General features: G+C 38.1%; 1 protein-coding gene across 4 annotated transcripts; it reads left to right on the top strand.

Annotated features, from left to right (window-relative positions):
- The first annotated feature begins 3,361 nt into the window (after window positions 1-3,361).
- Window positions 3,362-11,894, top strand: LOC131463458 (lysosomal membrane ascorbate-dependent ferrireductase CYB561A3). 4 transcript variants are annotated; one of them, XM_058635175.1, is made up of 7 exons: window positions 3,362-3,466; window positions 5,288-5,450; window positions 7,625-7,829; window positions 10,636-10,844; window positions 10,949-11,103; window positions 11,454-11,622; window positions 11,717-11,894. In XM_058635175.1, exons 2-7 carry the CDS (start codon window positions 5,295-5,297, stop codon window positions 11,738-11,740), a joined length of 918 nt encoding a protein of 305 aa, XP_058491158.1. In that variant the 5' UTR covers window positions 3,362-3,466; window positions 5,288-5,294; the 3' UTR covers window positions 11,741-11,894. The 4 variants fall into 4 exon arrangements, with proteins under 4 accessions (XP_058491158.1, XP_058491156.1, XP_058491160.1 ...); XM_058635173.1 differs by lacking the exon at window positions 3,362-3,466 and adding an exon at window positions 3,486-3,703; XM_058635177.1 differs by lacking the exon at window positions 3,362-3,466 and adding an exon at window positions 3,487-3,645.
- Window positions 11,895-13,776: the final 1,882 nt, after the last annotated feature.

Genomic DNA, 13,776 nt, shown 5'->3' with positions numbered 1-13,776 from the left:
CGATGGCTGGAGGCTAGCAGGTAAGGCCGATAGCTGGAGGCTAGAAGGTAAGGCCGATAGCTGGAGGCTAGCAGGCAAGGCCGATGGCTGGAGGCTAGCAGGTAAGGCCGATAGCTGGAGGCTAGCAGGCATGGCCGATGGCTGGAGGCTAGCAGGTAAGGCCGATAGCTGGAGGCTAGCAGGCAAGGCCGATGGCTGGAGGCTAGCAGGCAGGCCTGGTAGATGAAAGCTAATAAAACTAGCTGTCTGCTACTGCTATTCAAACAAGTCAATTGTAGGTGGACAAAGTTTGTAGCAAATCCAATGACATCTAATGAGAATAATCCACCAGAGATCCCACTCTGCAAATCATTTGTTGATCTTGCAGAGTAGCGGTTAGGTAATCACCTCATTTTGATTTCACAACCACATTGTGAACAGAGATTGTTCATTTTTCCCTTCACTAACTTGTATTTTTCCAAAGTCATAAAAGAGGCTTTGCTGAAACACATATTTTGTACTTTTCTCACTCTGGTGTTTCATGTGACAAAAGCACAAAGCAGCGACTGAGCACTCGTGTCACATTTCCTGAGTGGTAATTTAGCGAGTGGCTGCGACAGAATATTTAATAAAGTCTCCAGCGAGCGTTGGTCGCCTCATGCATGGGAGTCAGAGAGGCCGACGTATCATTTAGCCGAACGTGTACTGTGACACCTCCATTAACCGCTGCGGCTCTGACACACGTGCTGTACGGCTGCTGTCTGAACTGATGGACGCTGTAAATCCCATCAACATTTATCAGTGTAATGTGAGCAGAACACGTTGAACGAGGGAACGAAGGACAAAAATGAAACTGCAAAAACCGCAGGTGAAGAGAAGTCGCTCACGTGTTCATTAGTCTAAAGCTGCTGTATGTCATCTCAGTTTTTTTGACTGATTTATTTATTTGTTAATCTTTAGCCTTTTAACAGAAGGCTGCAACTTTGCTTTTATTTATCTCTACTTTAACCAATTTATTTATTCATTTGCTTTTTGTTTGTTTAATTGCATTGACAACTTCTATTCAATTCAATTCAATTCAATTCAATTCAATTCAATTCAATTCAATTCAATTCAATTCTATTTAACAGTAGTTACTTGTGATTGTTGGTAAAAAACAAAACAATATTACAATTAAAAAGTTGCAAATAGAAAATAATGTCATCTTTTTACAAGAAATAATAAGAAAATAGTCTGAAAATAAAGACATAACATTATGATTAAAAAGTTGCGAGTAGTAAGACACTAGAGTCATAATATTACAATTAAAAAGTTGCAAATACAAAGACAATAAAGAATTTATATTACGTTAAAAAAAGTCACAAGTAGTTAGAAAATAAAGTCATAATATTCTAATTAAAAAGTTGCAAATTGATGGAAAATAAAGACATAATATTACGATAAAAAAGTCTCAATATTACAAGATCAAATAAGAAAACAAGGCAGTATCTGGAGAGTCACCTTGGTTCTGATTTAATGGAAACACAGGACCGTTGTTTTATCCATATTCACTGAGAAAAGGAACAAAAAAACCTACAACTGCTCTTTTATCTTTGCATAAAAAACATTCTGTCTCGGACACAATGGTTGGGGATTCACGGGGGCTGGGTTTAAAGCACTCATACGTCGGTTCCCATCCCGCACAATAGCGTAACTTTTTAATCTGCTGGTTTTCAGCGTGAAAACCTCATCTGCGTCGCCATTGTACCTCCACGCTGAGCCACAATAATGATGAAACCACGCTCTCCTTCAAAATGGTTGCCCGTGCTGCATTTCCCCCTCGCGAGTGCTCCTCCAAAAGCATGCTGGGTACTTTTTTTATGTGTAATTTCCAGTGAATGGGGGCTGATTTTGATGAAAGCGGCGATGATGATCACTTGAGTGCGAAGGACATGAAACAGCTTCACACGCCAAGAGCTCTGTTCATCAGCGTTTGTGAAGGAGGGCATAAAAAAAGCCATTTAATTTGACTTTTTTTCACCTAAGTTCCAGATCTAGAATATGAAGCTGTAGGAGGAGGAAGTGTGAAATATTCTGCCTGCTTTGTTGTAAATGAGGAGGTTCTGGGGCCTGGATTTCTTACACTCACGTAAAAGACTCTGCTGAGGAAAATGAATGGTACAAAGGTAGAATAGGTCACAGTGACAGAATCCGGGATTACTTTCTCAGGGGGAAAAAAAAGGTGAGGCACAACGTCGGCCCCCTTTATTCCGAGCGGCAGTAGATCAGTGTGACATCACAGTCAGTTTGAGTCTGCGGGGCTGAATGGTTCATTCCACTCACTCTCTGCAGCAGCTTTAATAATAAATGTCTAAATGTCACTTTCAGTGGGATTCCCTCAGTATAATAATAATAATAATAATAATTATTATTATTATTATTATTATTGTATTATTTTTTTTTTATTATAACTGCCCTTGTGTATGATGTTTGGAGTATTAGAGCCAAACTGAAGAAAAACATATTTGAGCTTCATAGAAATAGAAAGAAAATAAAGTCATAATAAAGAAAGTTGTAAGATTACCAGGAAAAAAGTCACAATATGAAAGATTTTTTTGAAATATTACAACAAAACATATGTAAATTGGAAGAAAATATATTCATAATATTGCAAGAAATAAGTCGCAGCAAATATATAATATACACTAAATATTAAAAAACTAGGACTTATATACACTTTTTTTTAATCCTACCCCTTGTAAATATCTCTTAATAACAGCACATATCTTACAATATCGACACATATTAATTTCATGTGTCCTTTAAAATCGTCCTGAAGAGACAGTGACCACAGCTGCCTCTAGGTGGAGCTGAAACACAACAGATTTCTGCTCTTCCTCTTCCTCTTCCTCTCTCTGGTTTATTTTCCTCGAAAACACTAAGGGGCCACTTTATAAGGTACACATGACACATTCATTAAAGGTCAAATCTGACTAAGTGAGAAACCTCAAGTGTGTCAGACCTTAAACAAATCAAAACTGGATTAAACTAAAGAAGCAGGACATGTCTAACAAGAGGGGAATAAAAGATGTTCTTGTTTTATTTAGTGAATCGGGGGAAAAACAGCGCAGAAAATTAGATTTTCATGAAAATAATTCTCTTATTCATTTGAAAAAAGACATGAAAATATCTCAGTAATTCAGAGATGAGCGCAGGATTTTTTTTTAATGAAAAAAATAATATTGATTCAGAAATACACAGCTGAATTTTACATCATTCATTTTTTTTAAAAATAGCTTATTTTTTCAGGTGTATTCAACATTTATCACGAATGCTGGAGAAAGTAGCAGCAGTAATATCACATTACACAGATTACATATTTACAGACGCATGTAATCAGATATAGCGTTAATAATAACCCGTCACCTGAGGCTGAAACACGCAGGTGACGGGGAAGAACTACATCTCCCACAAGGCCTTGCGCTGTCAACAAGGAAGTGGGTTATAGGTAAGATTGAAAAGTTTTCTTCCTGGTTTGAGTGTCTTCTCCCCGTAAAATACGTTTTTTTTCCTCTACATGTCAAACGTCTTCCGGCGTTTTTATGTGGAGTGATTTTAAACAAGTTATACGACTTTACGTCCCTTAAAAAAGCGACATATACGTCTTTAAAGAGCATGTTAGCTCAGGTAGATAAGACTCAAGTGTGTTGTTGTGGCTGATGCTGACGGCGGCGGGAGCACAGAGGTGGTGGTTTAAAGTTATTTATATCATTCTGTTTTTTATGAGAAGTGTTCGAATATAGTCGTTTATTATGAAAAAAACGAACAGTCTGTGTGACCAGCGAGAAACGACGTGTTTGAGCGCTTCACGGTGAAGGACGACGGACTATACGAGTCTTCAATGAAAAAACAGGCAGTTTAAGGTCACGCTTCTTGAACAAACAAATACTGCGTTGTGGTTTCTGGGTCAAAGTTTGGTTTTAAGTTCGCTTAACCATTATGCACTATTCGGCTGTTTGATAGTAGTGGCAAAATACCTTGAATAACATTATTTTGGTAATTGTATTTATTGTTTTGTGAAGGTGCCACCATTTTATATTACACGGGCTTTTTGTGGTCAAATTTGTCCCATGTCTGTTCATAAAGACTGTGTAGCCACCAATCTTTTTCTAAAAGGGACCTCAAATACCTTAAAATGAAGGTAAAAATGTTATATTTTTGTACATTGAGGCTGTTTATTTTCAATTGGATCAACCTAAAGATGGAAAATAGTGAGTTTTTAAATGAAATCCACGACTTTGTGCTACTTAAACATGTGAAATTTGTGTTATAATAAGCATGTTGGCAAATTAGTCTTTTAAAATGTATCATGTATTGTGGCTTCATTTCACTTTTACAGACAGTTTGGATCGAGTTCGACCAGTTTGTGATTTTTTACAGCAGTAAAAACTAACCTAAATATCATTATTTTCATCTGAAATGTGATTATTGGTTTCTAACAATTCAGAAAAAAAAACCAAAACACATTTGTAGAGGTTCTACACAAATATTATTATGAGAAGTGTTCAAATTGTGTTCATTATGCAACTGTGACAGACTGTACAAGTCATCATTGAATAAAACAAGCAATTTAAGCTCACACACATACATATAAAGTTAGATTTAAGCTCCCTTACATACTGTTTCTCACATATGACATGAGTAAAAAAAAAGAAATAAGTGTTTTTGGCTGTTCATGGTTTGTGGTGTGACCTTATGCTTCTTAAACATGTGACATGTATGTCCTAATGAGCGTGTTAACCAGTTAGACTCGTATCGGTTTGTGTGTTTTGTTCTGCCAGTGACGGGGTCTTTCAAAGTCATTGTTTGAAATTGTGCCGATTCACGATGAGACTGTATAGGAAAGTGAACTCACTCACTTACATACATAGTCTGCGTCATTGATCGGAAATGCTTCGTTATGTCAGAACATGTTGTTTTATTCAGTTTTAATGATTTCTGGATCAAAGAAACCAGAAAATATTCACATTTAAGAAGCTGAGAAATTGGATAACTTGTTTTAATTATTGAAAGGGAACACTTAAACCAGTTAATTATCAAAATAGTTATCGATGAATCATTGCAGCCCTACGATTAATGTATTTTAAACAAATATTTGTACATATAGGCATAAGTGGGTCAAATAAAAAAAATTAAAAAAGGTGTGTGTGTTTATTTCTTTATGAGTAGAGTCTGGACAGAGTTCAAAGAAGCCTTGACTCTGTCACAAGATATGAAGAGAATTTAACAGTTAAATATGTTCTGAAACATTACATTTGCTTATTTGCAGGCAGCAGATGCAGCAGGAGGTTCCCTCCTCCTTCTCCTCCTTCTCCTCCTCCTCCCCACCACCATCACCACAACACTGCCTCCTCCCGCTCACACACCTTGCTACTGCTGCCCAATGTGGAAGTGAGACTTCAGCAGAAGTGGAGGAGAATCACGAAGTGAGAGTGAGAGTGAGAGTGAGCAGTGACTGAGTGACTGAGTGTGTGTGTGTGTGTGTGTGTGTGTGTGTGTGTGTGTGTGTGTGTGTGTGTGTGTGTGTGTGTGTGTGTGTGTGTGTGTGTGTGTGTGTGTGTGTGTGTGTGTGTGTGTGTGTGTGTGTGTGGTTGTGTGTGTGTGTGTGTGTGTGTGTGTGTGTGTGTGTGTGTGTGTGGGCTCATGGTCGAAAGAGAAAGAGAGTCATGAGGTAAATCAGTGACATGTGCATGGTGAGCAGCTGAGGTCTGCAGAGTAAGGAAGTGTTCTTACTTTTACAGCTGCCGTGCTCGAGGTAAGGTGTCTCACACCATTCTGCTTGTTTCTGACGACCCTTAAACCAAACCTTAATAATACGTAGGGCTGATTATTGTCATTATTTTCAGAAATCACTTTTACGTCAGAAAATGTTGATCTGTGTTTCCCAAACCATAAAAAAAATGTTTTGTTTTTTCTAAAAACCAAAAATGTGAATTTCTTTTAATGATTTCTTCACTATATGAAGCAAAAGAGCGATTTATTAATTATCAGCATAGTTCATGATTCATTTAGTAACTGATAAATAGTTGATAAATCATTGCAGTCCTAAAATTAGGATAAGATGTGTATTGTTATTGACACTATACAACAAAACTTTGTCTACTCATTCATCATAATGCTTTTTTTAACGAACAATCAATAGCTTTGACTTACTTTGTACTTGTACTCTTTGCTCCTCGATAGAACTAGACTTATTTACATTATATTAAACTGATTCACCTTAAAAAGTAATCATGAGTTAATGATGAATGTGTTAAACTGTTTAAAAGTTCCTTTTGCCTGGTGGGTGCATTCTTAAAATCATTCATCTAAAAAAAAAAAATGACATAAATAATCCTCAAAAGTCTTTAAAAATGTTAAATTATGGGAAGTAGGATTGGGATGTTATGATTTCTTTCTGATGTTGTAACTGGTTCCTTTTTTTAAAGAGATATATATATACAACTCACTGATTATAGTGGAACCAACAGTCTGTTGTAACAGTCTTACGAGATGAATGGATGACACGGAAAACCAAGATTTTTCCGCATGGCAGAAACCAGAAAACAGGAAATGTGTTCAAGTCACGGTGTATTTTGTGACTCAAATGTGACACAATGGTGGATCCACATGTGCGGCAAGAAATGGAAAAACTGCCAAATTCTATTTTTGTTATGCTCTAATCTTCAAGACGATCATAAGGTCAAATGAATCCCTAACCCCTCTGAGATAGACACTACGTTCCACATTGTTCACACGGTTGATGGTGATGTTGACTTACAACTGACAATGTATTCATAATTATATCTATATCATGACATGAGATAAGATGTCTTCTTAGATTTTGGATATCATCATAAGTTGCTGTTGGCAACATATTTATTTTATTGAATCCATGGAAATTGACAACATTCTATTTTGAACACTTCTTCTTTCATTTTAAGCCTATTTATTTGTGTTATTGCAGAATTTGAACATATTTATAATAATAATGACATTGTTTCTACCACATGTAAATCTATCCTTCGTGTAACATTTAAAAAAAGACAAAGACATGGAAGGTAATTACTGTATTTTAAGCATGTAATACGGATCATGTAAGAGATAAATTGGGATATAAACGGGTGAATTTCAGCCGTTGTGAACACACACACACACGTGAGCTAGATGCGTGTCCAGTGTGAACCTGGTGTCATAGTCTTGAATCTCACTTTAAAACCTTAAAACTCCAGTGTGTAACTGTTGTTAGTCTCGCTTGTTGTGGTTCCACCTTTCCTCACGGTGTTTGCAGCATGTGAATGTCTCCACAGACACACAAAAACAAAACTTACCCACTGAGAAAGGTCAGTTTTAAGCTGTAGGAACCATGTCAAGTCAAGAGCGCATTTAAAAACAACCAAAGTGCTTTTAAAGGCACTGCGACATAAAAGCATAAAATCAGTAAAAACATAAAAAGTAAAAACATAAAATAATAAAATGGTAAAATCTAAATAGTAGCATCCGGTGCTTGCTGTTCGTCAACATATCACTCTACACTTCCCTGCTCTCTTTGTTTGTTTGTTTGTTTGTTTGTTTGTTTGATTGTTTATTTATTTATTTTTGTTCTGATTTCATGTTTGTTTTTTAGCTTGAAATCATCCCCACGATGAGGTCCATCGTCGTCTTCTACATGTGCTACCTGCTGTGTCTGGGCCTGGGCGTGGCCTGCGTGGCGTGCGTGTGTGTGTGGAACAGCCAGTGGCGCGGCGGCTTCGCCTGGGACGGCTCCGCCCTGCAGTTCAACTGGCACCCGGTCCTGATGGTCACAGGCCTGGTGGTGGTGTACGGCATGGGTAAGTGACTCTTTTTTTTTTTTTTTTTTTTATTATTACTTAATACTTAGTAAAATCCAAGTTTAAAAGGTGTAAACTCACTTTATCGGACCGGTAACCATAGATACTTTAAAGTCGCAGAGTTTCATTTCTGTTTCTCACTTCTGTTCTTCCCTCTGACAGTGTTATAAGTGACATAATTACACACTGCAGCTTTTCTTGGAGGTGTCACGTGTGTGTGTGTCACACCTCAGTGATTTGTTACTTGTTTCATGCAAAATAAGCTCAAACACCAGGAGGTCAGAGCCTTTTTAGAAAGATAAAACTGGATAAAACTGGTTTGTTTTTGTTTTTTATGTTGATGTGACTTTAGTATGTGGTTCTAGATCAGTTCTATGTCCTGTATGTGAACCTTCATCCTCAAAACCCCTCATTGATTATGTTGTCAAGTCAACGTTATTTCTACAGCACATTTAAAAACAATGTGCTTTAAACAGTTAAAGGCACAGCAACAAGGTATAAAATCAATAAAGAAAAAATGAAATAATAAAATGGTAAAAATCCATGTCAGACATGTCCAAAGTTCGGCCCGCGGTCGGATTTTATACGGCCCACAACTTCAGTTTTATAATGTATTATTTATGGTCAGGAACAGACTGAGACAGAAAATCGGCCTCGTTAGCTTAGCTGGTAAGGAGTTGACAGACAGACAGATTAATTTCCTATTATGTTATTATGATATCTGACTCCAGAGGTGAAAGAAAGGCAGAATTGTTGCATTTGTTCACTCCTGCGTGGCTTGGATTTGGTTACATTGCCGTTTTAAAAATGACTTCTACCAATGATACTTGGTAGAAGTGTGCAGGGTTTGACGCTTCTTCTCCTGAAGTGAAAGCCAAGGTGAAGAGGTGGGTCTTTTAAAAGTTGTGACGTCCCCGTGAAGTCCAGGGGATGAGGGGAGTAACAACGTATAACTAACCTCGGAATATTTTTAAAAGAAGAAAGGCAGAGGCAATCAGTTTATTTACAATGAATTAGCGCCAAAAGTAGCTGACCGGCTCACAACAGAGGGAAAGACAACATTAACTTAAACAGCCAGATCAAACCAAGTGAAAATACACCCTGTTTTCTCTCCACTGGATAAAGTATCACACGTAAGAGTAAGAAAAAGGTTGAGTGGAGAAAACACACAGTTTCCCAAGCTGCACAGAGAAAACACACCGCTCAGTGGCTCACAGGCTCCAAAGAGGCCCGTCCCAGCTTTGTATGTCCACAGCTTGACTGCTGAATTGGAGGCACCCAATTACCCGGGATTTATCGGGATTTTGGCACATCTAAAAGGATGGGGTGTGAAGAAGAAGAAGAAGAAGAAGAAGAAGAAGAAGAAGAAGAAGAAGCAGTTCAGAGAGATACGATTACAAGCTTTAAAAACCAACAATTACATTTTAAAATCAATCCTAAAACAAAATGGGAAACCAGTGGAGGGAGAAGCAACACAGGTGTGATGTGGTCTCTTTTCCTGTCAAAAGGGGAAGCGGCGGGCTGCGTTCTGGACTAGCTGCAGTTGTTGGACAGACATAGAGAATTACAGTAATCCAGCCGAGATTTGGCATCATTTAAATGTCTGTTGTGAACGAGAACATGTGCTTTCTGCGTTTCCTGAGAAAATGCAATCGTGAGTCTCTTGGTGATTTCGTGAAACTGGTTGTAGCAGTTCGGACTCATTGCTGATCTGTCATCATTGTTACTGTTGTGTAGAGTTTTGTGACATCATAAATTCCATCCACTTTCAACCTGGACAGGTCAAACCAACCAGAGTAATAAAACACACACGTGTGTGTCTGCACACAGGCGATAATTACACCACACGTGACCCTATAATAATATAATACACGTCTAGAATTGACTTCCTTCTTTAATGGCGTGGTTAAAAACCATTTAGTTTGCTTTCTTTGCGGTGACATAGTGTGTGTAGATAATTATGAAACTACATTTAAAAGCGTAGTTGTGTAACTCTATGCAGACGACTTTATAGTTTATTATGTCCATGGTTGGTGAAGAGCAAGAGATGAACAGCCAGTAGGAAGTATCTAGTTCTCTCTTTTAGATGGTTGTGATGGGTACGCTGGGATTAGTTCACTTTATTCTAAGGAGACGGTATTTGTTAACATTTTAAATGCACCAATTCACCTTTCAAGTCAACCCACTTCAAATATGCAGGGCACTGTCATCATTATGCATCAGATTACTGTCATTAAAAGTTGTGCATAGAATATACAGCTTCCTGGGATACTATACAGGCCTGACTGTATGGCCAAGAAGTATAGAAGTTAATTTTACACTCTTAAATGTATCATTATTTTAAATTTTTCTGAAATTGCTGCATATAAATTGATTTTACAACCAACTGAAACAGCATGTTTAATTCGAGGGGCTATCCGGCGAAACACGTTGTCAAAAGTCACGATGGAAATATTGTTCGTCAACATCGACGACAGCAAAAGAGTAAATATTCTCCATTAATGGGACGACGTTCAGTGGTCTTTCATTCCACTGCTGTGAAATCCACTTGTGTTTCTGTCTGTTTGTTGTTTGTTTATCTGATTATTGTTGAATTTTGCATCTTGGCACTCGGCACTGCCCTCTAGAGGAAGTATTGTGTAATAGCGATAACATTTGGGATGGACATAAAACAGACGAAAATTGAGTATAAATGGGCCTTTAAAAGTGGACGTTCCATTCAAATTTTCTTACGAGGAACTTCGAAAATCCGACTTCACTGCAACACTAAATAATTTCAACTTTCTTGTTGCACCTCCCCCTGCAGGTGCTGTGTTGTACCGCATCCCTCTGACCTGGGGTGAGAATAAACTTCCCTGGAAGATCCTCCACGCCGTGCTGATGCTCGCCGCCTTGATCCTGTCAATCCTTGGACTCTCTGCCGTGTTTGACTTCCACAACGCCAAACGTATTCCCAACCTCTACTCCCTTCACAGCTGGATCGGCATTGCTGCCACCGCGCTTTTCGCCACACAGGTATACATGTGTACTAAATGGAATCACTTATTCCTTATCAATGAAATGCAGAGAGCAGAGATGTTCAGCCTTTTCTTGGATGTCCGTTTCTTTTGTCCGTCTAGTGGGTGGTGGGTGTGGCCGGCTTCCTCCTGCCCTGCTCCCCCGTGTCGCTACGCAAACTCCTGAAACCCGCCCACGTGTGGATGGGTGGAATCATAATGCTGCTCAGCATCGCTGCCTGCATCTCTGGAATCAACGAGAAACTCTTCTTTTCTCTGTAAGTGAAGACGAAACACTGATTGACTATTGTTATCCTTCAGATTATGATACTATCTGTGGCTTTGGGGTCATTTTTAAGGAGGTTAACGTGCATAAAAACTCTTGAAACTTTGCATGGAGGTCTGGCTGTGTTGCTCAAGGGCTCTGTGGCGCCCCCTAAGGTGAAAACAAGAGGCAAAATTTAGTACCACTGAATCTCCCAAAACTTGATGGGAAGATGGGATTCTGATTTCTTTCTTCCTCTAACTGACGGCCATCTCGTGGGGCATTATCACCTGACAACGTTCAACGTCACACCTTCAATTTCCAGCTTCACACTTAATGATTCTCCGATCTCTCTTCCCACAGTAAAGGAAACACCAACGGAAGTCTTCCATACTCGAGTTCCCCACCTGAGGCTTTGTATGCAAACTCATTAGGCGTTCTCATTGTGGCTTTTGGTTTAATTGTCCTGAAGATTTTGTCCAACCAGCAGTGGCAGCATCCAGACTCTCGGCAGCAGAGTACGGTGTACACGGTGAGACTTTCAGTGCATTTAAAGAGATGTATTAAAAAAAGATGTAATTTAATCCAACATTTTGTCTTAATCCTGATCTGCTTTCTCCCCACAGCCACTGCTTCATGAAGAAAATTAATGAATGAGTGAATGAATGAAGGAAATTACAGATTACACAAGCCTGAGATAATGCGAGAATGATTTAAGTCTGTAAATATTTATTTGGAATTATATTTAATATTGTTTTGTTTGCCCCAACAAAGTAAAATAAAAATCTATACTTTGAAGAAGAAGGTATTTTCCAATGTCTTATTTGAGTCACACCTAATCACACCTAAATGTAAAATTTTACATTTTAGACACCTGGAAATTCAAATTTTTGTTTGTTTTCTACTTTCTCTAGTCTTTGAGAGTTTTGCTCTCTTTTTCTCTCCCAACATTAGGTTATAAATGCACAAAAAGCGTCTAATTAGGTCTGGAGGGAAACACAGGAAGGGCTTTTATCGTCTCCCTGCAAATATAATGAAAGCAAAAACAACATGGCAGTGAGTGTAAATGCAAACATTTCACTTCTGGAGTTCTGGATTTTCACTTTTGAAGATCTTATGGTGCTACCTTTGAAAATGTGAGTCAAAAACAAACACAAATGTTAACGTGAACCTTTAGAATGTGACCTCAGGAACTGATGATTGTCTACAAGACTGTGACTGAAGCTCTTTTGTGTGTCAAAGCAACAAAACACAGAAGTAGAATGAAGGTGAGAGGAAGTTTTCACCACTGAGATCAACATACTATAGTTCGTGTGAATCCACCGACATCAGGTGTCACAGGTAGATTCACTTTTGCTCACTCCGCCCCTTTGTCGGCCCATGAGAACCACAAAGGATGTTGTCGTCAGTTAGCGCTCAGTTGTCCGTCACCTGATTTGGTTCCTGTAGATCCAGGTGACGTGAGGCTGGTTTTCTTTGACAAATGTTATTGGTTAAACATTAATTTGGAAATTGAAGCATGCAACACACTTAAAAACATCACTTTTTGTTTAAATAGTAGACTTTTTAAACCTTTGGGAATCAAGTGTAATAATTATTGCTGCTTTACATAGAATCTATCCTGCTGAAATAAATGAATAATAGATAGCTCTTAAATCACAGATTTCTACATGAAGTGGAAATGTCCCGTCATCCACAGGGTGGCAGCAGAGTCAAGTCCAGTCTAGTTGAGGTCTTTATCCCTATAATGACAAATAATGTCATGTATGTATGATTATGATTTATGTACAGTTTCAGAAAAGTTTCAGAAAAGATAAAGGAAAGGATGACAAGTAAAGTGTGGTATTAGCTCGTGTATCAGGTTATAATTATTAACAAGGCATCTCTATTGCACCACACGTGTTAACACAGTCCTGATTGGGCATTTGTGCCTCTTCACTTTTGAATCCTTGATCATCATCTTTCATTCATAAAATGAGGCAAAGTGCATACTCCAATTATCTTAATTATGGTTTCCCAAATCACTTAAAATCCAACAACACTTAATCAGCGTCTTAATGTTGCGCTCTGAGGGTGAAAAGCAGTTTAACGAATGAGAGAAACAACACTGTTATCTTGCCTTAGAATGGCCCACCATTGTAGACTAAAGCTAATTTTATAGTATTTAATTCAGTATTGCTAAATGCCCCGCAGGTTGTATCACCCATGTACACACGTATGGAAAAGGTAAGAAATGTGTGGTATTATTTGTTTGCTTTGAACAAAATTGATGAACAATTGTTATAATTGTATATTTGAGCTTCATATTCTGGTACAAAATGTCTCTTTTTGAGATATTTTTTCAACTTTTCCGTTCCTATTACGTGATGTTTCATGAATAAAAGACATAATTACTGTTCCTTATACTCCAAGTAATCTGAAAACAATGTCATGCCTGTTGTTTTCGTCTGTAAGAACAGGAGAAGAAGAAAATCATCAGCGCTGCTAGCAAACGGCTATTAAACTGCTACCTACTATTAGCATTCAACTAAAAATATTAAAGGATATTGAGGAATAAGGCATAACTGCATTAATTGATTTTCTGTGTAATAAGAAATGTAGGGAAAAAATTTAAACATGTTTGTTCTGGTTTTTTGAGGCGTAAACCTTGAAAACTAAGCCCTAGCTGTTAGCCCGCGCTAACCTG

Source organism: Solea solea, chromosome 8 (assembly GCF_958295425.1).
Source record: "Solea solea chromosome 8, fSolSol10.1, whole genome shotgun sequence".
Taxonomy (NCBI): domain Eukaryota; kingdom Metazoa; phylum Chordata; class Actinopteri; order Pleuronectiformes; family Soleidae; genus Solea; species Solea solea.
Note: the sequence above shows the minus strand (reverse complement) of the source record. Positions and strands in the feature narration are given on the sequence as shown.

What these genes read in the sequence shown, in the direction of transcription:
- LOC131463458 (XM_058635173.1), top strand. Translation starts at nt 3,678, where the DNA reads ATGCTGACGGCGGCGGGAGCACAGAG. An exon ending in ACGGCGGCGGGAGCACAGAG is followed by an intron (nt 3,704 to 5,287) that starts GTGGTGGTTTAA and finishes GCTTATTTGCAG; the next exon opens with GCAGCAGATGCAGCAGGAGG. An exon ending in GAGAAACTCTTCTTTTCTCT is followed by an intron (nt 11,104 to 11,453) that starts GTAAGTGAAGAC and finishes CTCTTCCCACAG; the next exon opens with TAAAGGAAACACCAACGGAA.